Genomic DNA, 25650 nt, shown 5'->3' with positions numbered 1-25650 from the left:
TTTTTATTTATTATATTGCAAAATCTGACTTTGATTTAAAATAGATTTAAAGTAAAAGAAAAAATAAAATTTTAACAGTCTAATAAACATTTTTGTATTATACATGATATAATATGTATATAATAACAAAATAAATATATAACAGCATTAAGAAAAAGGAAAATATTTTTTAATAGATTTTTTTTATAACTTTAATTGTATATTTATTGATATATAATGATTCTATATACTTTATTTAAAAAATTTTTTTTATCAAGATTTTTAACTAAATTAAACCGTAGGTCTGTATAGATTTTATTGAAAAAGAATCAAAGTTAATAGTAGCTAAAAGTTTAATATTGATTGAGTATTTCAATCAGTTTATTAATTTCTTGCTGAGTATAAAATAATTATTTTTTTATTAAATTAGTACTATATTATTATTTATAAAAGTTTATTAAATACTTCTTTTTTATTTTTTTATTACTTCATGTAATTCGGCTAATAATAATATTATTTTTAAGAGTATTTTGATTAAGTGTTTAGGAAACGACAAACAAAAAATCCATAATAAAAAAAGTGATGAAAACCCATGAAACGTGTCCAAGTCGAATTTCGAAATTTATATTGTTGCACTTTTTCCGTACATACATACACAGCTGATTGGCGATCGATGACATTGAAAAATGAATAATTTAATTTGTTGACAGTTTCTTGACAGTTCGGTGAAGCGTGGGCTATATATATGCTACTTCCAAATAATAAAAATGATAAAAATGCTTGTTTATAAGCAAATATATTATGTATTATAATTCCATAAATAATATTTTTAATAAACTTGTAAAATATTTATTTATTATATACAAATAATTTTCTAAAGTATGATACATTCCGACCCTGCCCTCAAAGATGATTTTAAATATATGTATAAGAATGGACTATGAATATTTAAAGCGCATGCGCAGTCATATTTGCGAGTGAACACATGATAGGCAATCTATTGTTACTACGTCTATGGTCACATGTGATCTGACATTATCACATGATCATGTCCGAAATTGATCGACGTTGAGGGAGTGTCTTCCGAATTTAATAATTTTCTCGCGCAACGATGTTTCGACAATTGTCACTTCTTTTCGCAATCCTTGCCACAGGTAATTTTTCCTTTATTTTCAAAATAACATCTTGAAAACAATCGAAATGGTTCAAGTCTTGTGATTGAATATCTGGCTGCGGAAATCAGTCAATTTTCCAAAGGAAACTAATAAAACATATTTAGAAGTATATTCAAACTTATTTTAAAATGAGATAGCCCTTTTCATGAATTTGTCAACAACAAATATTCTAAACTCTGCATTTGTTAAGAATTACTTTTTTTGTTCACTTAATGCTCTTATTCTTATATTTTAGCTGTCTTATTCTAATCTTTGCTTTTAGTTTATGCTAGTGGCGAATTGCGTATCCTTCATTGTCCTGACAGTGTAGAATTTACTCTAAGTGGTAAGATTGAACAAAGCTGTCTCAAGGAGATCTTATCCGCAACTCTTGGTTTTACCGGAAAGCAGGTATATGATTATCTTTAATCATCTTGATTTTTTAATGGAAATGTTTCACTGTAAATTCTTAGATATGCCGCAGAGCTTTGAAAATATATGTAAAACATTTTTGCATCATAAAAAGTTTTAAACCTTTGCTTTATTGAATCAATGAAAGAAACTATATCTCTCAAAGCTTTATCTGTGAAATTAAAAATTTTTAAAATTTTTCATGTTTTGAATATTATATTTACATTATATTTGAACATTTACGATCTTACAGAGGGATGTGGATCATAATATTGCTATTTGGGATCCCTTTTCAATTCCCCAAGTATTGGTTGTTATAGTGTGTGACGGAATAAAGATGTTATCCTCTAATGAGAAGAACAAAGTCTCTTTGATTGTTGATGAAATGGAAGAGGCCACCTGGCAAGCGATTAGAAGCAGAGTGGAAGAACGAAGCAACGATAACACTTTGGTCAGAATTAATTTAAGCGATGGAGTTGATGCTGTAAGTACTAAAATAGATAATTAAAATATAATGAAACAATACATTTTTAACTAGTTTAATATCTCATTATTAATCATATATGCATATATTAATATTTATTATATATAAAGAATATACTTTTTTTTAAGATTTTGATATAGTCTCTCTCCTTTTTTTTTATTTTTATTTTTTCTCTATTTCTTTCTTTTTTCTAAGAGAGGATTTAGCAATCCATATCTTTGCTTTGTTTACATTTCTATTTTGTTATGCTTTTTAATTTTTTATTAATTATTCTAAAAAATATCTTTTAAATATACAGCTAGGTCAATCAGCTCTTGGCGAATTGAAACCAGCAAACATAGAGGAATTGAAGTTTTTAAAGCCGAATGTTGAAGAGGATCGCAAATTCGTTGAAGAAATGCAACTTCTTCATGCTATTGCTGAGAATGCAAAAAAACAAAAGCCAAAAGAAAAACCAATAGTTTATTGGTTGGTGGTATCAGGACTTAAACCACTCCAAGATCTTCATGGAAACACTTCGGTGGAGACCAAAGAAGCTTATATGCTATTGAATGATGGAATGGAACATGTATCTAAATCTTTTGTAAATACTTATGACGGCCAGGTACATAAATTTATTCGTAATTTTATTTATAATAATCATATATGTAATATTTCCTTTCACTTATGGGTGATAGCATATGTTTACACTATTACATATATGGTAATAACTTGCATTGATTTCTTAATTTTTTACTAATTATTAAACAATTTTTATGTTAGTAATATGTGGATATAATTACAGATTCTCACATAATTGAATACTTTTGGATATTTGTTCTAGGTCATTGTTTTGGCTTTCACAAATGACCCCAGCCAGGTGAGGACCGCCCGCTCTGTACTTCTTGAAAGGCAGCGCAGAGATGCTCTGGTAAGTGTTAGTACTATCTTAAATTTGTAATACATTCTGTAATCTCTATTATTATCTTCCAAACAAGAAAATATTTGAGAATATTGATTGAACAAAAAATTTTTAAAGGAGATTTATAACAATATTTAAAGATAGAATTAAAAGGTTTATAATAGTCTTAATTATCAGTAATTATAAGGTAATTATAATTACACTGATAATTAAGACTGTTATAGACCTTTTAATTCTATTTTTAAATATTGTTATAAATCTTCTTTAAAAGTTTTTTGCTCAATCAATATTCTCAAATATTTTCTTATAATTACCTTATAATTAAACTTCCATAATAGATGATATACTTTGTATACTAACAAGTAAGATGGTATATTTGGGTTTAACCGGATTATCTTAAATATTGCATAAAAAAACTCTGTTGAGAAAATACATATAATTTTGTAGGAATTCTTATTTTATGATTAAGATGAAGAGAATATCACAATTATATTATAATTATAAAACAAAATAAAATAAATAGTTAAAAATAAATACATAATATGTAATTATAAAAAAAAATATATGTATTTCACATGTGCAAAAAGAAAAAGAATTATTTACAATCTCAAATTATTTACTATATTACTCTGGTCATTTTATGATTGCAACAGTATATTTTATTAAATATTTATAAAACAGCAAAATTTGCATTGATGATTTTCTAAGTAAGTATCATACTTTTTGCTAATTGATGAGTTATTTTTTCATTTGAGATTATAATAGAAAGGAATTGTCAAATATAGATTTTAACACTTGTTAATAGTTAACTCCAATTATATGAAGTTATTGAACATAGAATCGCAATATTTGTTCACTAACAATAAGATCTATACTTCTAGTTATAATTATTATAAATAAAACCACTATATATATTTCATCTGTACTGTTTTTATAATTATAACGGGATATTTTATAGGCTTATAAGACTTACAGTATTAAATCCACTGGTGGTGCAAAGGGAGGGCTTATTAGTTCAGACATTAATAATTTTTTCGTCAAGGTATCGTGTCGAATCACATTGCATGACCTACTACTTGATTGACAGTGTTTTTTTCCGATTTAGAGGTAGTTTTTTTGCATGAATCTCGCGAACACGATAAATTACTCGAAATACTCCAATCAACGAAAACTTACAAACTTACTTGGCATTAACTGGCCAATATCTATCTACATTGTACTCTTTTTTCGGAATTTTCGTCGTATAATTTCTCGAATTTATGGATTTTTTAAGCAAGTTTTTGAAAAGAAAAGAGAGTTACTCGTCAAATTAAAGCCTTAATATTTTTAATTATAGTCTTAATATTCTTAAATTTTGATGCAAATAAAAGCTCGATGAATTTAGATTGTCGCCAATATTTCGATCTCCAAACTGGAATAAATTGATAAATTTGAATATATGCTGTACAAAATAAAATAACAGATCCTAAAAGTCAATAAAATTTAAAAATCAATATAGATAAACTAAAATATTCGCGCAATTAAATCCCTGAAGTTCTAGTATCTTCAAAGTTTTGAGAACTGGTGCTTTAATCACTTTACTGAGATACTGAACAACACTGATTGTAGCGAGACGGCGAACGAGACGAGCAAAATAATAAAAAGGATAAAGAAGAGAAGATAAATAGTATGAATAGTACTAGCGAGTCCAACAGCACTATTGAACGTACGGACGTTCAGGATGATAGCGAGACGTCGGATAAGTCCGACCTGGACTCCGTTAATAAGGAGTCTAAGATAGATACTAACACACAGACAATAGGACAGGTACATATTAACATGCATCACAATCGATGGGTCTAGGGAAAATCAGATAGGTCTACCTTCTTTATTTTTATTTATATTTCACATTTTGATGTCATTGAGATGATACAATATTTATTTTATTGCTGTTGTAATGCAAAATAAAAATGACGTATATCAAGAGAGAGAAAATGAATTTTTCGTTATAAAAATTTAATAAATAAATTATCAGAAAGAAAAATTAGAAGAAAAAACAAAGCTTAACAGATAATTTTACATATTACAGTTCACAGGATAGAGAATTGAAGAAAAATAATTTAAATAAGTTCAAATAATTAAAAAGCAAAATTAAGAAATTGTATTAAAAAATAGGTAAAAAATTAAAATTTAAAATTGAGAAAATATGACTTGTCAAATTATTTCCTGGGCCCTTCGCCAATTGTGTTCGTTCTGCCAAACATTTATATACAAAATATTAGAACACTTGAGTTATAAGGAGATTGATTTAGTGTTTATGAAGTACTCTAGTAATGCCAAACAAAATTAACAAAAAATTTTTCAACACTTATTCCCAATTTAGCTTTAATTTCTTAAAAACTTTGACTTTTCTTTGCATTGAGGCTGTAATGTGCTGTTAATGTTAATTAATTAATGCTTTTATGACGCTTAATCGTAGCTTAATAGTGATTTCTTTAGTTAGCAGCGACTTTTAGATAGCGAGTATTTTTTTATTATATCTATTTATGTATATATTTGAGAAGCAGAGGGAGTGGCTCCATGTAAATCCAAGGAATTATTTTTTTTTTTTTTTACAAAGAAGTTTAATTATTATTTTATGTCAATATTATTGCGTATATAAATATGTGTGTTAGAAAGAATTTATAATTTCGAGCTTGATTCCTTCTTCTTCTCAAGTGCAAAATCATAACTTTGCATGAAGGTTTGCCGTGTTCGATATTGCATGCGTATATTTTAATGACGATAAACTTACAAGTATGAGGACTTTTAATTGAATTTGTGAATTGAGAAAGATTTAATTGGATAATTATTTTAGCAAGTATCAAGGGTAGATGTTGTTGACGAGTCTCAGATCTTTGAAATTGTGACATATGTTAATTAAAAGAAAGCTTCTTTGTGCATTAATATTTCGCTGATTTTGGATCTTATTCGAACGGAGTGTGTAAAAAGTGTAGAATGCTATTTAGTAACTTTAGCAGGTATATAACAGAGAATTTACAAGATTGAAATTTGTAGGTTTCTCAAAGGTTATTCTTTTGTCTGTTCGACGTTACATTGATCTTTCTGTTTCAGCCCGAATTTTCTGGCCGTGCGAAAACTTACTCAGAGGACTACCCTGTCATCTTCAACATATTGCTGTGGTTTGGCGTCATTTTCTTCTTCTCTCTGTTAGCTATTTGCAGTACGTATTCTCTTGAATGGCAAATATTTAGCCGAGGGCTTGGATTTATTTTAAATATATAGCAAATTTTTGTGTGCGCGCGAAGTATGGTTGAAAAATAATATTTTGAATTAGAAATCTTTGAAATTTTGATTATGAACTAAGGCTTTGGATATTCTCATTTAAATCTAATTATGACGTCAAAAATGAAGAAATTACATGAATTTCTTTTTGCAAAAGACGTCGAAATAAATTAAATTTTTCCTATATTATTTGATATATTACTTTTCAAAGCCTTTTTTTTTACTTGATAGTCAAATTTGGCTACAAATGAGAAAACAAATTTTAATCTGGAATGTTTAATAGCAATAGAATCTTTAATGGCTTTAAAAGATATTAGTTTTAAGTCTCAAATATAGTGTTGGAGAGATTGTATAAAAAGAAGGCAAGAATTGTACGTTGGTAAATTTTCTTTGCTATATTATAATTAATACTAAGAGACTCGATGCGATAAAATCCGAAATTGATAAATTAAATCTTGATATTTTCAGTCGCTATCGCGGATATGGATCCAGGACGGGATTCTATTATTTACAGAATGACGTCGAACCGAATGAAGAAGGACAATTAAGTGTGGATGTATATAGTTATAATTTTGTGATATGTGTTCTGTGCAAAGTATACTTCGGAGCACTCCTATGCGTAATTTATTAACTATATATAGTATACAATTGAAGAGAATTCAAGTAGCGAGTGTCTACTCTAAATCATAGAGGTATCATAAATTGATTAGCTCAATTTTATCAGAGCCATTAAACAGCAAGGAATAATTGTATCTCATTTCATTCAATTATATATAAAAAAGTAATTGTTACATTATAAGAGTTGCGCAAATTTGTATACTCCCATGAGAGCCAATAAAGATTGGCAATCCTATTATAATAAATACAGTGTAATTATCCAAATTAGAACATTTTAAAATGTTAAAAATGTGTAATCTCAATTAATTACATTTTCAGTATCGTAAATGTTTGAAAATAATCTTTTGTGACATTTGCTGCGCGTTTCTATTGTCGCAAAAAACATTTTTTCAGTCATTCGCAGCCATCAGAATCTGATCTCTCCGAGATTTATAACAACTTTGATCTCCGTTTGTGACGTTCGACTTTTAAAAATTCCGCCTATTCAGTACAGACGACACGTGATCTGTCATTATGTGGTTTATTTCACGCTGTTCCGCCTAATAATACATAAAAATCGTTCTATATTAAATGCCCAATCAGCGTCGAGCTAGCTCGACGCTGATTGGATCGCACGGCGGTTAAGCCTATAACACACAAAATCCTCAATCATAATCATAAAAATCAACCAATAGGAACGTCCGTTGAATCCGTAGCATTCAAACATCGGCGACAATACGATACAACTAATGTAGAACGACCTTAATACATCACTTCACATATTTTTCACAGTCAACATTGTGTACACGCATCATGCTGGACCAAGCATCGAGTCAACGTCTTAATCAAGGTACGGGTACAAATTAGCTATTTTTCTATTTTTTAATTTTGTGCAGCATCATACTCATCATATATACATACATATATATATATATAATGTCGAAAAAAACGCGATACAGTAAAAAACAGGGTACGTCACGTGACTTTCGAATGTAGCCTCTGTTAGCGCGCATTCCGACGCAAATAGTTTTATCTTTTCGGTGTGCTTTATGGGATTATGTGATTTATCAAATTCGCTGCTCCTTATATCGAAAACTCTAATTGCATATATTTATGCGAAATAATAGGCGCGTTTAACGCTACCCTACGAAATTCAAATGCGCGCGAAACGTCATATATATATATATATATATATATCGTGCCATATCTAACGGTCTCGCATTCGGTGTAACACACATCATCGCCCCTCGTCTATCGCGTATTTTTACTTGCCGAATAAAAATTTCGTCCAAGCAGGTGGGTACTGTTTGTCGAGACGAGCGATTACCACAGCATTCGATTAATTGAATGTTCTGTCGTTTGACATATATTTATATATCTGAACTAGCAAGTATACTTTAGCCATAGCGTCGTAAAAAAAAACCTCTCTGTCAAGTTAACTTTTCTTTAAGTAGTCGTACAAATTTTGATCGTTACGAGTGTCAGAGCATCTTCTGAAATTTATAAAAATTTTTAATTTTTAATCTTGGAAAAAATTAATTCTGTTATTCATTGTCAGACGGAGAGAATTCTATTAATTATCAAACTGATATATTAATATATATATATATTAAATGAAGGATATACATTATTTTATTATACTATTATAATATAAAATATATAGGAATATATCAATATAATATTACTATAATATAGACAAAATAAATTATTCAATTATTATTAGAATTTAAAATTCTTTTCTCATTAGCAACGTAAAAAGAATATTTATGTGGTTTGTCACAATTGAATATGGTGTTGGAGCGAAGAGAAAGAGAATAAGTGTCAAATTAAATATTAAAATCTTGATGCTTTTGGGCCCTTCACCGGCTGGAACACTTCCGCTAAATTATCCCACGAATACTTCCGTCATTCTTCCATATATCATAGCATCGATTAATATCAAAATGTGAAGCGGTTTTTTATAAACGATATACACCGCGATTACACAACTTATTATAAATGTATCTCTGATTTTTCAGTTTCTAAGTATTTTACCTTGAAATACTTGTTTCAATAGATTCGTATACATATTATTAGTCAAGTCTGCGATTATATGTATTTACTCTGTATGTGTGTGTGTGTATATGTGAGCATATGTAAATATCGTGATATATTTACGGGTTAATAAATATTTTGAATTAACATTTCTAACAGTTGAACGACAGACTTTTTTCTTCCCACGTTTTCAAAGCATTAATTTTGAAGGATTTTATTTTTAAACTAAATTTTTGAATATTTTTAATATAAATACAATATATATTACACACATATAGTAATTATTCTAAACAATTAATTCATTAATTTTCTCAATTCTATATTATTACAGCCTGAAATTTTTTGATAAATTTTTACTTTAATTTATTGAACTTAAATTACTGAGAATCTATCTTATACATTATTAATTTATAAGATTTATTACTCTTTCTATCAGTTCAATGAACCTATCCTCCCGTTTTTATTTTAATGGATTTACAATTTTATTGTCTTATCATTGCTATAGTATTAATTTTATTCTGTCATTACATATAATAAGTTCGTTACAGTTTATTATAGTTATAACATCTCTATTACATCTTGTCAAACATTTAAATTAAATTTTAAAATACATTAAAAACAATATAAAATCAAACATAATCAATAATTTTTTATCGTTTTTTATCAATTTTTATGTTCATAATAATTCTTTTATCAACTTTTTAATGATTGACAATCGATTATTTTCTTTTGTGTGTGTTTAACGATGATGAGTCTTGACAATGATATACCAGAGTGTCTGTCTGGAAAAATATGGCAAATCGGGAATATTCAGAGATTTCTTTTGTATCTGGAAAAATCAAGAAAGTCTCATGGAATTTTATTGGGATTCAGGGAATTTTTTCGAAAATTCTTTTTTTGATTATTTTGCTTTTCATCTTGTAAACAGTTAGCCGTGTGTGTGTGAAACTGGCGTCTCACTTTCTGGAAATTCATTAATTGTTGAGAGTTTTGGCTTTTTTTTAAATAAAGTATTTTTCTAGAGTTTTTGATAAAATTAAACAAATAGTTTTGACTATTAAATAAAAAAATGGCTTGAGACAAATTAAGATGTTAAATTAACTGCGTCTTGCTTTGTTTGTTGACGACTTTTTTAGTAGCATTTTTTATCAGATTTTAAACGCTTGAAAATTCTACGATAGTTTTACAAAAAGTTTTATGTGCAAAAATTATTAATTAAATCATTCGAGATACATACTGAAACGCTCCGTTCGTCTACAATAAATTAATAAATGTGCACATGTACAGAAAGCGTCATTAATGCCTTTATAAATTAATTATGCATATCAATATATATTTATATATTTTGTATATGCATATATAGAAAATATATTCCAATATATGCATAAATTTAAGTGTAAAGATATTAATAACTCTTTCTGTACAAACTATAAAAATGATAAAATATATATTTTTGCTATTGCTTGTTGCTAATTATTTACTTATACATTAAAATATTTGAATAATTTCCATATTCCTTCGTAAAAGATAATACTCATATATAATATTTGTCTATATATTATTGAATAAAAATATCGCGCATGATTTCTTGTATGTATGTTAATGTATTCCACGATTACAAATATTATATATTGTAATTTTTATTATTATATTTTCTCCGTGTATAGAAAAAAATTACTATTATATTATTTCGTCGCGGAGCAAAGAATACAGAGAATAAACACGTGCGACGCGAAGCGTTATTACGAGAAAAAAACATCGCGGACGATCCCCGTTGACGGTTGTAACATACTAGAAAATGCATGTAATAAGAAAATTTATTTTAGAGAAAGTTGTGTTAAAAGGTTTTGAAAATATTTTTTTTACTTGGAATTTTGAACAAAAATTAGAATTTTCGGGGAATTTTTTACAAGATTTGAATAGACACCCTGTAAATGTGCCATTTGAAATGCTTTCTGGTCCATTTCTATCGTGTATTTTACATTTCTGTATGTATATATAATTCTATTCAAACTCCATTGTTATAGCTTTAATCAAAAAAATAATTACATAACTTTTTTAAATGTGTTTGTACCGAGTTTCTACCGAGAAATAAAATTTATTTCATGAAAATATAATATGTAGATTTGTGCGTACAAGTTAATTTCGATTTTATTTATCTGAAGTATCGAAAGATACAGTATCAATAATATACATCAAATCGATATTATTATTCTTACGCGATGCTTTTTGATGATTAAGATTGTAATTTTATAAATTGTTTTTGATAGAATGCAAAATATTATTCAAAAATTTGAATTTTACCATAAAAGTCGCGAAATGTTTATAACAACTGCACAACAACAAATTAACACATATACACGTAGGTATATATGTGGGATGTGGTTTAATTTTAAACGCATATAAAATTATGCAATCGTGCAATTAAATTCTTCTCTCGATCGTCTCTTAATTTTTTTTTCTCTCTTTTTTTCTGTGATAAATCCAGATACAAATATCTTTATCTAATAAAAGTCCAAGTCGCATCAAGGATCCGTGATATATAGATGCTGCGCGCGGTAAGAACTGAGGTCGACTCCTCTCGGTGAAGGTTTTCACCCCACTTTCGGCTCGATATGACCCCCCTCCCCTTCCTACCTACGCTCTCGTTGCGTACCCACCCCACCTTAAGTTCTCCAACAACACCTGTCGTTACGACGAACGTCTGGCTTTCTGCTAGTCTGACGTATATACGGCTGTCGCAGGTTCTCCCGAGATTCTTGTCGCGTGCAGTGAGTCCTGTCGCCTGCACATTGATTGTCGTTCTCTTTTTCCAGTGCGATTTATTTATTCGTTATTACGTGTTAGTCGCGCGGCGAGGTTGTCGCTCAAGTGCATTTTTTTTTTTTTTTTTTTTTTTTTTTTTACGTACGAAAAATTGTGTCATCCAATAGCAAAAAGACTTTTAATCCAAGGGATGTCTCGCAGTGATAGTGTGGAAAAATAAGGGTTCGTTGTGCGGAAGGATAATGAAAATGATTTGAAGTGAATTTATGACACAATCCTGATTTCAAACAAATGCCAATTTTTGTTATATTTGACTAAATCTCGACAATAATTTTCCAAAAGTTTAAGATCTATCGTTTTAAAATGATACGTAGAAAATGATACAGAAATTTGATTGTCAAATACGAAAAATCAATTAAGAGAGATGATAGCATGAATGCCGCGTGATTTATTTGCGAGATATTTATTTTAATAGAATCTAATCAAATTTACGAAGCTCTAATTTCTAAGCTCTAACAGTATCAGTTTTAAATAACGAATTAAGTTTATATATATATATATATATGATTTTAATTTTATTTAGCATCTAAAATAAATTTGAGAGAATCTTTATAATATTTTTTCGAATAATTTCTATATTTTTCAAATGTTTAACTTACTTTTTAAAGGACTCGATTCAATAATTTTTGTCTGAGCTAAAACATATCTTTTTGTTACGAAAGTTTTATTAATTTTTTTACAATTGTGTAAAAATAAAATTATAATAAGATTATAATTATTAATTATATACATTGATCATGAAAAAAAAAATAAATTTATTGTAGAATATTTTAAAAGGATTGTAGAAATTGAAGATTGATCGTCGCGGAAAAGTTTGTATTCCCTAATTGTATTCCCTGCGGGATCGGGAGAAAATCACATGTGATGCGCACATTGTCGTGCTACTTCGAGACCAGTCATACCTGTAATTCTGCATCTACCACGTGGTCGATCGCAATCTTGTAAACATACTTATTGCACCAGCGATTATTGATGATCTAGGAAAATACTATCTTTTACTCGATCATTAATATGTATTTGAAGATGAAATCCGAGATCGAAATCTATATAGTTTTAGAGTAAAGTCAATTTATAGTATAGATGTAAAAAAATGTTTTTTTTTTTAACCGATTATAACAATTTCGCAAATAAATAAAAGATTAGTTCTGCAGAATCAAAATTCATTGTGATATCAGTTTCGATTTAATTTTTATATACTTATATTCTTTAAATATCTTACTATTTTTTTACATTCATAATTTGATGTAATTAATATTAATATAAAATGTACATCGAATCGGATTTTTCATCAAGTATCGTAGATGTAATGTTTCTGTTAAATTTTTTTGGACTGTGACAGAAGGAAGAAATAAAAAATTATAAAAAAGAGAGAGAGAGAGAGAGAGAGAGAGAAGAAAAAGGAAATATTTAAAGGAATATAAATTTCAGAAAAAAATAATGAGACTATATCAAATTTAATTAAACTAAATTTAATTAATGTATACCTGTATGTTTGTAACTCAAGAGAAGATAATTTGTTCACGCAAATTCATCGCAAATTTGTGATTAAAGAATAAAAGTAGAAAATTTTAGAATAATTATAGAATATATATAACAGTATCTGTATAAAATAAATATTACAATTTTTATACAGAGATATTTAAAATAAAAGTTTTAAATTTTAATAAAACTTTAATAATATAATTTGACAATAACAAAATTAGTTCTTGGAAATCACAAAATTTGAAGGTAGCTATTTACTACGTGTTTTTAGTAAATATTTAAAATTTTATAATGATCGAAATAGTGCTGTAATAAAACAAAATGTTAATCCGCGAATAACTATTTCCTTTTACACGTTGATCAATAATAAGGAAACTGATAATTTGTAGAATAATTTATGTGATTTTCGCGCGCGTTTAGAAGAGTCAGTATGTGCGAGGAATATTAATTAGTTCAACGATTATTTGAAACAACTTTTATAATCGATGTGCATATGAAAACAATCTGCTACTTGGAAAAAATTTAGATAGATTGATATTGAATTATAATATCAAGACATCCGAGATTTTTCGATCAACTTTTGAGAAAAAGCGATGCTCGAAAAAAATTCTATAGAAAGTGGAAGAAATTCGTAAAAGAACCGTTTAATTAAAAAGATATCTTTAAATATATATCTCAGACAGAAAAGGCAAGCAATTTGAAAAAGAAAACGTTTATCGAGACATATCTTAAAAAGAAACACTCTTAAAGAGATAATTAGCAAAAAAATGTACAAAAGGAAACATTTTCGAAGAATAATTTTTTAAAAAGAACTATTATCCTATTTTTCTTTTATTCTATTATTCTATTATTTTTTAAACAGAATCTTTTGAAAAAATATGTTTGAAAAGATACATTTACATCAATGAAAACGTTTGGAAAGAAGATTTATTAACGAGAAATACTGCAAAAATAATTGTGACTTATGAAGAGAATATTTTAATGAATTTTTTGAAGGTATTTTGCGAATATTTTGAAAACATTTTTAAACTGTCAGAGTGAACGATCTATATAATCAAAGAGAAAGATACACATCTCTCTTTCTTTCTTTTTTTTTTTTTCTTGGATGACAATTATCTCTTCCTTGATTTTCTTGAAAAATATATTTTTGAGAAAGAGATTTTCGCGAAAAGCGGTTTACTTAGCTTTAATTAGCTTTCCTTCTCTTTGCTTCTCGCCGATAGTTTCTTATTCTCGAAGCTAATCTCTTTCTATTTCTGGATTTAGTGAAGATTAATACTTCTTCGCGATCACTGATAAACAAGAATGACACTCGAGGAGTTGTTTGCGCGAACATTGCAAGACGTCGCGACGCTGGGTCGACGAATTAAGCGTCGCGACTTCGGTTTTACGTAATGTCGATCTGCTGCTGCTACCAACACCGTTGGGGGAACTTGTCAAGGTCACGGGTTGCGGAAAACGCACTACAGGCCCGTAACGAGACGTCGTTGAAGCCACCTTTGATTCTACTAGTCTAGTGAAGAGCAAAGAGTTTCACAGGTCGAGAGAGCGGAAGCCCTTGAAGATATCAAACAAGGTGAAGAAATCGAGAAAATAAACAAATAAATGAATTTAAAGAATTCCGAAAGAAGCGAAAAAAGAGACGAAAGAACAGATTGAAAAAACAGATGGGAAACGGAAGAGATGATTGAGAAAGAAAGAAATTGGAGAAACTGAAGAACTGAGAAAGTCTAAAAAATATTAAGAATACTACGAACGGAGAATGAAATATAAAAGTTGGAAAGAAATTGAGGAAAAGAAAAAGAAATAAAAAATGCTAATTGAATGTCAAGATATAGGATGATTCCTTTTTTATAAACATCTCTTTTCAAATATTTTATTCAAACCATTAAAATATTGAGAAAAGTAAACATTTTCTTTTCTTCTCTCTTCCGTTGATTATCGATTTAAATTTTCTGCTCCATTCAAAAGGATACCGTAACATTGGTTTTTTTTTTTTTTTTTTTTTTTTTTTTTTTTTTTTTTTTACGGAAATAAAGTTGAATTGAAGAAGATATATTCGCTTGGAAAAAATAAAGCTGGAAAAGAGATATCATTGGACATTTTCAAAGAAAGCATCTAAGCTCGAAGGCGATACTTGGACCTTGCTTGCGGAGGACGTCGTAAGTGTCTTTTCCTGTCTAGATATCATCAGGCAGATATATTCGCAGAGTCTTTTTTAGTTCGCGTTTGAGCGACCTTCTCCTTTGGAGAAGGTGTGGAAATTCGTGAGAACGTACACACCTAAAATTTCGGTTCACGTTGTTATTGTTTCTGTTTCAAGTGTCTAAAGTCACGATTCCTCTCTCGCAGATTCGTCGCAACTTTCAATCCGTGCGGACGCGAATTATCAGTACTTGTGGATCGAGTGTTTTTTTCCTGTCGTAACAGACATCTTTTACATCCGTAGATTATCTCACAATCAGCTTAGTGAATTGTATCGAACAATTTTCTCGTTTTTACGATCCAACGAGTTTGCCAACATTTAATTTCGATGTTAATTTAATTACAGATTTTTATTTTTAAAGAAATTTTATATGGAAAGTGTCCCGAATTATTATATATTATGTGGAATATGTTCGGAATTATTATATAATCATTATTATATAACTACAGATTTTTTTTGCTGGATTTAAGCTGAATTTTATAAAAAAGTCATCACATATTGCAAAATTCTGAATATATAGTTTCTCGTAACTAAAAATATAAAGCAAATAATTATACGTACAAAACTAAACTAAAAGTAAGCGATGAAAATTTTTATACGAGGCTTTATTTTCAATTTTGGAAATTGAACAATTGAAAATATTTTTTGCATTTTTAACACAACTATAAAAATATAATTTCGATGAAAAAATGAAAACGATCATAATATTTTACACGTTATTTGTCCAATAATTTTGATTATTTTATTTAATCAAACGTAATGTTTTTTTTTATATTTTTAATATCCATTATATATATGTGTGTGTATATTTCAAAATGAGTTTGATATGAGGATGTAAAATTACCCAAGCTTAGAAAAGTGTAGAGATATTTTATTAATATTTCGATTTAAAACTTACATATTTCTTGAAAACAAACACATATAAAAGAATATTAGACTATCTTTTTTATTTATTTTCGCCCTGTTATCAGTTGTATTGCGCTCTTAATTGCGGGAAATAATAATTAAAATATATATGTATCTGTTACCATAAACTTGATTAATTTAAGAATTATGCACAATATTAACGGTAATTACGTATATCACAGTAATTGCAGATATTGATAATGATGTACTTGTAATTACGTAATTGCCAGTAATATTGTGCATAATTCTTAAATTAATCAAGTTTATGGTAACAGATACATATATATTTTAATTAATATTTCTCGTAATTAAGAAAGCAAAATACAACTGATAAGAGGGCGAAAATAATATATAATATATAATATATACAATTATAAATTTATACATTGTATTTTTTTGTAAAAATATCGACAAAGATGATTATATTTTCATAAAATTTATTACATTAACCAATTGTATTGATAGTTATATTTAATTACCGGTAACAGCCAATTAATCACACATATGTTGTTACAATTAATAACACATATGACAGTTACAACACATATATCTTAATTAGGGGGAAAATTTTCTTATTATTATAGTCTAAATGTCATTCCTTAAAACTGAAATGTCAGAATTAAACCTAAATTATGCTAAAAAATTGCTTTGTAATATACATGCCGGATACATCTCTAATGACGAGATTATTGGAATTGAAACTGCGATTATTACATTGCGAATATTATAAAAAAATTATAATGATTTCATTACATCATACTCGTTAAGGAAAATTAACAACACCGAAGTGTCATAAGAAGTAACGTTTTATTTGCCAATCAGGTAATCGCAACGGCGAAGGACGCCGGATGCCTGACGTCGCGACGCTTGACGGAACTTGACGAGAGCAGACAAGACGATGAGCGTCAGAATAGTTGTGAGTGTCACCGAGCTTACGAATATGGACGCCAAGGATCGCTACCTCGTCGAAGGCATCGGTAAGTCTTTTCTACAAAATTTTATATTTGCTTTTTAAACGGTATGCAAAAAATAAATGAATAAGAAGATATCAAACGAGAATAAAAAGAGATTAATTAAACAATCTCAAATTGTATTTTGGCAAAACTATGTCACACAAACGCAGATTCCTTATCGTGTGTTGTAATCACAATAACATTTATCTTCTATTTGTCTCTACAGTTAAATTTTAAATATTTAATTATACGCATGCAATTGTATGAATGTCCTGTATCCTTAAATAAAGCTAGAAACACACATGGAATCCACACGAATAATTCAAATCGAGAATATAAAAAAGCGACTATTACTTACGACATTTTACGTAAAAAAACGACGTCTAAAAAATAACAAAATAAGGATAAATCGGTTTATAAATTACGAGCGTTCTCGTCCGAGAGATATATGACTTTAATGACTTCCATATAGATCGCGCGATCTAGCAATCGTGAATTTTTTTACTCGCGATTTATTTTACTTCGCAATCAGTATAATCATTGCAATGTGCGAATGTACAAATTATATTAAAAATTATATATATATAAAATTATATAATTAAATTAATTCAATTTAAAAAATTATCTGTATACATATACAGTGCATATATATTAATATATAATATATATTGCATATAATACGTATATATATATATATATATATAATGTATTATTATTTGTTTTACTGACGGTTTTTGCACGATTCTTGATGGCATTGTATAACATGAGAGTAAAAATACATAGATATAAAAAAAGAAGCACAAAACTTTTTGTGTACAGGAGGTACTAGTTGAAACATACGTATTGTATATTGTGTTGAATTTCAAAAGACTATACACAAGAGACAGAAACCTCGCTCAATCGCGTTCGTCACAAAATATTTATTATTGTTGATTCGTCTAATAATATTCCCACTAAATGCCGTGTCGATTGGCTCGTGCGTTTATACATGCAATTACGTGAGTTTGTGCGCGCGTTCCGCTGCTACTAACTTCGATAGCAAATAAATATCCACACGTCATTTACGGGACTCATTCGCACGCAGTAGATAAGATCAGTAAATGAACCGCACCACGAGATCAAATCTCGCCGTCACATGACTCGTCTGAGATCCTATTTTTGGCATTAATTAAGTAAGTATTTTAATTTAAGATTTCTCTTTTTTTAAAAGGGACCTAGTAAATTTTAACGATAGAATGCAAAAATATTCTGTTATAAATATAATAATTAATAAGTTTATCGAAAATGTAAATATAAACATCAGAGACGTTTTATCCGATCTAGATATCGGGTTTTATTATTCTGATCTGAGCGAACAGATACTATTGTTCAGCCTGATTTAATAGACTTTATCTATATATAAAAACTCGGTGTATAATTATGTCGTCAGCATTACATTATATAATCTACTATCGACACCTGATTGCTGACCGAGTCGTTCATCGATAAATTTGCGCTGATTTTTCTCGCGGAAATTCAACATTTTTTGCAAAAATCTCACGATTGCAAAAATAACAACAAAAACGCACGAATTATTAAAATAGTCAAAATCATGTTGAAATGTTTTATAATATTTCTCCGATTTAAGGCTTTTATTTTGAACTGTCTAAAAGTATTTATTTTTTAATATAAATTATTTTATACATATGAGTTTTCTCTGTTTTGTTTGTGCAACGAAAATATTGCTGATATAATCGATTTAATTAATATTCAAATATCAAAATCAAATATATTGATAATATTCTAACAATAAACATGCGTTACTAAAATATTTTTCAAAAAGTAATACATGACGAAGCATAAATTTTTTTAGCAATCTAATCTAATAGAATTATATACAGGGGAAGGGATGATAAGCGAACAATTACATTATCGACACGTGATAAAAAACAATTAGCTATATAATCTTTATTTCAACTATGCTTTTACTGCCACGCATTCCTTATCGTCAGCCTTCATTAAAACGCACAAACAACTTATCCTCGACATTGAAGCACATTATTTGTAAGACTTTAAAAATATTCAAGATGTAAATATTATAGATTTTAAACGACATATACAATAATACAATATAATACAACATAATTTAATTCATCTTCTCGAATTTCAAGAGATTTCAAAAATTATAAAGATAAATATTTTAAGGATTATTATTCAAATATTATTTCTCACGATTTAAAAAACTATATATATATATAATTTTTTAGCTCCTTTCATTTATAAGTAATAAAATAAAAACAAAAAATTATTCAATTTTTTAAAATTATTATCTATGAAATTAGTACTCCAGGTAGCAAATGAAAATAATGTACTATTTTATTTATTTTTTTTTAATTTCGGTGTTGCTGTCCTTTTTTTCTTTATTACTTATTCTTAAAACCTCATGTGATGAAATAAATACTTGCGCATTAATAACAGCGTTTTGCTCTCACTCGCCAATAATTTAAATTAATTTTATATTTCTAAGAGCTTATATTTTTTAGTTTTTTTACATTTTTTCAAAGGTTTTAAAAATAAGTAATAAAGAAAAAAAGAACAGCAACACTGAAATTTAAAAAATAAATAAAATAATACATTATTTTTATTTGCTACCTGGAGTACTAATTTTATAGATTACTTACAAATGACAGGAGCTAAGAAATTTTATCGCATAAATATATATATATATAAACTGATTATAAACTTTAAAAAATTTCTCATGATATACGTGTACGAAAAAGAGATAAATTATATATTTTATTATATATTAAATCTTTATTTTTAAATATTGAACTGAATAAACATTTTTTTTTATTGCATTCAATTGCATTTACATTTGAAATGTAAATTTTACGTAACGTTCCGAGCTGTAGAAAATATGTCTTTGATTTGTAAAGATCAGCGCGAGTTTTTCATAAAAGTTGGCTGTAGTCATTCGTATAGCACATCTAGGTCGTGTTTGCAGATTTTGGTAATCAGAAGCGAAATGTCGTCATCGCAGCAATTAATGAAATTTTCTGCGGTTCTCCGCAGCTCCAAGTTCAAGGTCGTTATGCTCCGTAGCACGTTCCGCAATTTTCAGCGGAATACGCTATCGATGCCCCGTTTCCACTTTGGAATTACCTGACGAGGAAGTAACACCGTCACCACGTGCCACCGTGTCACGTGTTTGGCTTTGTGGCGTAGTAAATAATAAATCAAATACACACACGCGCTTTTCTCTTATCTCTTATCTCGTCGGATGCGGAAACATGTTTTGTTCTCGTTGAACATGCGAATTCTTAATTTCCCACATCTCCTAGTCTTCTCATATATAAAGTCTTTCTAAAAGTAAAATAACAAATTATCACACGTAAATCACTCAAATATTTTATACTTTCTGAAAAATATAAGTATCACAGAATATTAAAAAAAAAAACTAACGTTATATATGCTTAAATTCAATCCGTTTTTTTTGTTCTTCTTGTCATATCTTCATATTTTTTGAATGCGGAGGTATAATTTTTATTTTGCCGGTCGAGAAGAGATCTTTAATATATTCAATATTCTTGAGGTTCTAAGAACTGCTGACAAATAAAAAAAATGCACATAAATATAAAAGAGAATGCACATTTTTATTTTATTGCAAAACATTAAAAAGAGATATATATGCTGTTTACGCAAGATAAACTTGTCTGTTACAGAGTAAATTATTTTAAAGTGTAAATATTATAACACGTCACATAAAAATTAGCATATACATTATAATGTTAATCTTTTATAATATAAAAGATTAATGCACATATATACATATATATATATATATATATATATATATATATATATATATATGTTAGTACGCATAATATTACACTTTTATAAAGTATTGACACGTCACAACATTATAAAAAAAGTTAAGATAATTATACTAGAAGAATATTTTTTTTAAACTATACTTATTTAAACTATTATATTAAAAACACGCGAAATCTTATTTGAAAAAAAAAAAAATATCTTTATGCGATATAATTTTTTATGTAATCAAATAAAAACAAAAAATTATTAAATTTTTTAAAATTATTATCTATGAAATTAGTACTCCAGGTAGCAAGTAAAAATAATGTATTATTTTATTTATTTTTTTTTAAATTTTGGTGTTCTTTTTTTTTCCTTATTACTTATTCTAAAACATTTAAAAAAATCTTTAGATTCAGATTCAATTTTTTGCAGTTTAGAGATTATTAATAACTAGATTTTGTTAAGAATTTTCAAAATATTTCTATCTTTATAAGATCTCATTAATCTTAAAATTTATTTAAAAAATAATAAAAAAATGTTTATGTTTAATAAAAACAAATTAATCATTATAGGTTCTTAGAACATATAGGCTGATTTGTAAGACTATATAGACTGACGCTGACGCGTTAAATCTAAGAATTGATTTAATAAAAAATTATTCTAAGTAAACACAAATTGATCGATATAAAGTTTTTCGACGTTAACTTTGTAGCAAAATATTTTCATCTTGAAACCGCTCTATTAAGAGCGGTTTAATCATCTCACCGGGACATGAATAGCCAGGTTTCCGGACATTAGTTAATAAATGATCTTCAAGACACGACACAGCAGGAAGCTACTGAAACGATTGCAATGAAGATAATAATAACTGACTCACTCCTTTACGCTTAACAATGTTTGTAGCCGATGATTACGCAAGACGGACCCGCGGACCTTTGGCATCACGCTCATTAACGGAAACATAATTCGCCGAATAAATTGCCGTGATGTCATCTCACAGGATCATGAATCTCGAGAGCAACGAACCACTCATGCATCCTCTTGTCTTGTCTCAAAGTCCAGAGACCTGGAGATGATCGATGAGTTTCGCTATGGAATTCGCGCAAAATACTTTCGGAATTCTTTTTTTATGAATCCTAAACGAACTTCGATCATTATTGTAATTTGAATCACCGAAAATTCTTGCAAATCAGCCTATATATATGGTATCTAAATATCGATATCAAAAAAGTGTTTATCTTGACATTTTGTATGAATATAAATTATACTAAATAACGTGCAGGTACATCATTATAATGAATTATTTAATAATCAATTAAAGTCACAATCAACAGCTGACTACTTATAAAAGAATTATGATATATTAAAATTCCCTCACGTAAATTGATTTGGAAGTGTACACACACGCCATACGCGCATATACACGTGCAAAAGAAATACAAAATTTTTATTATTATCATTTTTACCTCCATTTTTAAATTAGATATATATATATATATATATATATATATATATATATAATAGATTTAAACAACATATACAGTGTATAACTTTCATAATTAATGTTTCAAATTATTTTAATAACATAAATCGTAACAATATAATAACATTAAAATCAGAGGAAATAAAAATATAATAATAAAATTGAATTATACACATAAAAGTGTAATGTTCTCGAAACATTACACCTGTATGCGCAATCACAGTTAATTGTTCCTCCAAATCAGGCAAACTTTGCATTTGCGACGTATAAATGCGCAGATATTTCCATGAAAATCATCATGTTCCGGTGTATGAGAACGCGCCGTGATGCGATCCGAGGCCGATTACGTCTCCGTTGTATTACGTATCATCTCGAAGAAAAGCCATCCTGCTGTTTGTGTTAGGTAATCGATCGGCCGCCATCGCGAATTCTTTGCATCCATATTCATGTTCTCCGTGGCGCTTATCGCCGGCCTGTATAAAAACCGGACGACTCGTCAAATAACAAATTACACGAGGTATCGAAAAATATGAAGCTTGACAGGATGTAGCGTGATGACAGTTGATTAGCACTTAGAAAGCCATGTGCGTACGCGCCCGCGAGCTTATGTATATTATACGATTAAAATTTTTGTCTATATTTAAAAATTTATCTTAAGTATATGATAATATTTAAAGAAAGCTCTCATTAGCCTTATCTTGTTCGAGAATGCAAAAAATATAGATTACCATATACGTGTATACATTTATATGTCATACATGAAAGTATTATGTAAGAAATCTATTTTTAATATTTTTTTAATATAAAATTTCTGTCCCTTTTTTATATCAAATACGAAAGAAATTCTAATGAATGACATTTTCTATTGAAATCCTCAAGATAAATATTCTGAATGAAATTATAAATAGAAAACCTGTTTGTAGAAAATAAATTCTCAATTCAATATGTATTTATGTCTATAAATTTTTTATGCGAGTATCAATTGCGGAGGAACAGGTGGCAGAGTAAAAAAAATCACATTAATTCAAAAGAATCTTTTTTCAAAATTTCTTTTCCAAAAATAAACATAATTTTTTTTTATACATATTATATGTATATATATATATATTTTATACATTTGTATTTTATTATTTTTTGTCGATATTATTACTAGTTTTAAAATTCTTTTAAAAAATAGAAATTATATGTATATATGTATATATAATTCTTCTTTTATGCAAATTTTATTATTATTAATTTTTTTTATTATTATTAACACTCCTTCGTTTCGTTCGATTTATTGGCGGAGAAAACTTTCACAACGAACCCTTCAAATACGCCGTCGAGATGTTGCGAGTGCATCAGCATCCGCGGCGGAATACGCTGTACAACGGATTAACGCGCCCACACAAGGATGCCGAGCGCAATTATGTGTGGAAGGTCGTCTACGGAGTATAGTCTGATCGTCAGTTCAGGAAAAACGTTGACGGTCGTTCACGACGATAAATGCGAGTCACGTATTAAATACTATTCGGCATGCATCCGTATCCGAATAGAGTCATTAGCTATCTTTCAAGGTACCGTTATTAATTCGCTGATAGAGTCAGGATTTTCGACGTAGATAGAGTTTCATTCAATTATTCATTTCCGATGCAAAACGTCGGATAATGAAATTCTTCTTTTTGTCGGAATTTAATTTATTTTATTTGTACAAAATTTAACATTAATTACGGAAGGTGATAGATTTATGTGAAATATGTATATTTACGAAAGTCGGATAGAAATAATTTTGTTTAAAAAAAATTCATAATCATATGATAAAAAGTTTATTACAGAAATAAAAATAAATTTTACGGGCAAGAAAGGGATCTTTTTTACAAAAATTTGCACAAATATCTTTAAGCTCTCTTTTTATTTTTTTCTCTTTCTGTGAATAATTTTCACATTAAATGGTACACAGAAATATTTATTCATTATTATATATTGGCAGCTACATTGCATGCGTGCGTTTATTTTTTTGTTACACTACATATTAATAAAACTTTTTTCTATTTGCACACATATTAAGCACTATTTGTAAACTTATTCGATAATTACGAAACCAACTTCCGTTCGCCATTGTTGGTTTGCGCTGATACTTTGTGCAAACGGAACTAGCACAAATGGCCGAATATCGGGACTGGTTTATCGTGAATGGAAACTGACATGAGTCTGGTTCGCATGGCTCGACATCAACAAAAAAAAGTGGGCCTGGAAGGCCTTCGCGTCTTCCGCATCGAACGGGTTTCTCATTGAGCATTTAAGTGAAAAAGATCCTTGGACAATGGTGTGTATCGGCTACGCTGATCGGTTTTCTTCAGGGTTATCAATTGAACTGTAGCATTACTTTGGCAACGATGTAACAATCGGTTTCGATTTCAGGGAGTTTTTGGCTTAACTCTTTTATACGTACAGCAAATATAAGAAACAATTTTTTTCATTTTAATTTTCTAAAAGTTGGTTTCTTAATTATCGAATAAGTTTGCAAACAGTTCTTAATGTGTGTGCAAATAGAAAAAAATTTTATCAATATATAGTGTAAAAAATAAAGAAATAAATAAAAAATTATGCACACACATTCAACATAGCTGCCAATATAATATAATAGTGAACATATATTTCTGTGTACTATTTAATGAAAATTATTCACAGAAAAAAGAAAGAATAAAAAGAAATTAAGAACAAATTTTTTCATTTTAATATTTAATTAATCCTTTTATACGTCAGACGTCTAAAAAGTACAGAATAAGTAGAAATAATTATAAATAAAGAAAACAATTGTATAGAAATTTTAAAAATATAAACTAAAATAAACTAAAAGATAAAAGATAAAAAGAAAAATAATTAATTATTGATGATATATATATATTTTAATAAATCAATAACGGATTATATTAATCAGTATTAATTAATATTCAGATTTAATTATTCACGCATGCAAAAGTGAGAAATATTAATAATTAATGCAAATACTTCTGATTGTGAGTGAGATCATGTACGGCTATCAACTGATGAATAACTCATTATGATAAGAAGATGTCGCAATATTAGTGTTGGCGAAGGTATATATTTGCAGAGTGACGAATAAAGGTTATCAGAAGCAAATTTAAAGAAGTTTTCTAAAAAGATTATTATATATACAAACGAACAATAGTCG

General features: G+C 28.2%; 2 protein-coding genes across 5 annotated transcripts in view; both read left to right on the top strand.

Moving 5' to 3' along the window:
* The first annotated feature begins 994 nt into the window (after positions 1 to 994).
* On the top strand, positions 995 to 14734 carry Atp6ap2 (ATPase H(+)-transporting accessory protein 2). Of its 3 annotated transcripts, none has more exons than XM_072907395.1 (9): positions 995 to 1133; positions 1417 to 1544; positions 1798 to 2028; positions 2327 to 2632; positions 2852 to 2938; positions 4538 to 4735; positions 6023 to 6131; positions 6662 to 7640; positions 14399 to 14734. In XM_072907395.1, the coding sequence occupies exons 1-8, from the start codon at positions 1091 to 1093 to the stop codon at positions 6739 to 6741; spliced, it is 1182 nt and encodes a 393-aa protein (XP_072763496.1). In that variant the 5' UTR covers positions 995 to 1090; the 3' UTR covers positions 6742 to 7640; positions 14399 to 14734. The 3 variants fall into 3 exon arrangements, with proteins under 3 accessions (XP_072763496.1, XP_072763497.1, XP_072763498.1); XM_072907396.1 differs by lacking the exon at positions 4538 to 4735 and adding an exon at positions 3888 to 3971; XM_072907397.1 differs by lacking the exon at positions 4538 to 4735.
* Positions 14735 to 15145: 411 nt separating this feature from the next.
* Positions 15146 to 25650, top strand: part of LOC140674062 (uncharacterized) — a 64754-nt gene continuing 54249 nt past the window's right edge. For both annotated transcript variants that reach the window (XM_072907400.1, XM_072907399.1), the window contains exons 1-2: positions 15146 to 15294; positions 17067 to 17221. In XM_072907400.1, the coding sequence (XP_072763501.1) occupies positions 17143 to 17221 (79 nt within the window). In that variant the 5' untranslated portion in view covers positions 15146 to 15294; positions 17067 to 17142. The remainder of the gene's footprint in view (positions 15295 to 17066; positions 17222 to 25650) is intronic.

This window comes from Anoplolepis gracilipes, chromosome 15 (genome assembly GCF_047496725.1).
Source record: "Anoplolepis gracilipes chromosome 15, ASM4749672v1, whole genome shotgun sequence".
In the NCBI taxonomy this organism is placed as follows: Eukaryota; Metazoa; Arthropoda; class Insecta; order Hymenoptera; family Formicidae; genus Anoplolepis; species Anoplolepis gracilipes.
The sequence above is the reverse complement of the archived record's forward strand: the minus strand, read 5'-3'. Positions and strand labels throughout refer to the sequence as shown.

Bases quoted from the DNA above. Each gene is read 5' to 3' on its own strand.
- Atp6ap2 (XM_072907395.1), top strand. From the start codon at position 1,091: ATGTTTCGACAATTGTCACTTCTTTTCGCAATCCTTGCCACAG. The intron at 1,545-1,797 runs GTATATGATTAT...ACGATCTTACAG, and splicing joins TTGGTTTTACCGGAAAGCAG to AGGGATGTGGATCATAATAT. The intron at 2,029-2,326 runs GTAAGTACTAAA...TTAAATATACAG, and splicing joins TAAGCGATGGAGTTGATGCT to CTAGGTCAATCAGCTCTTGG.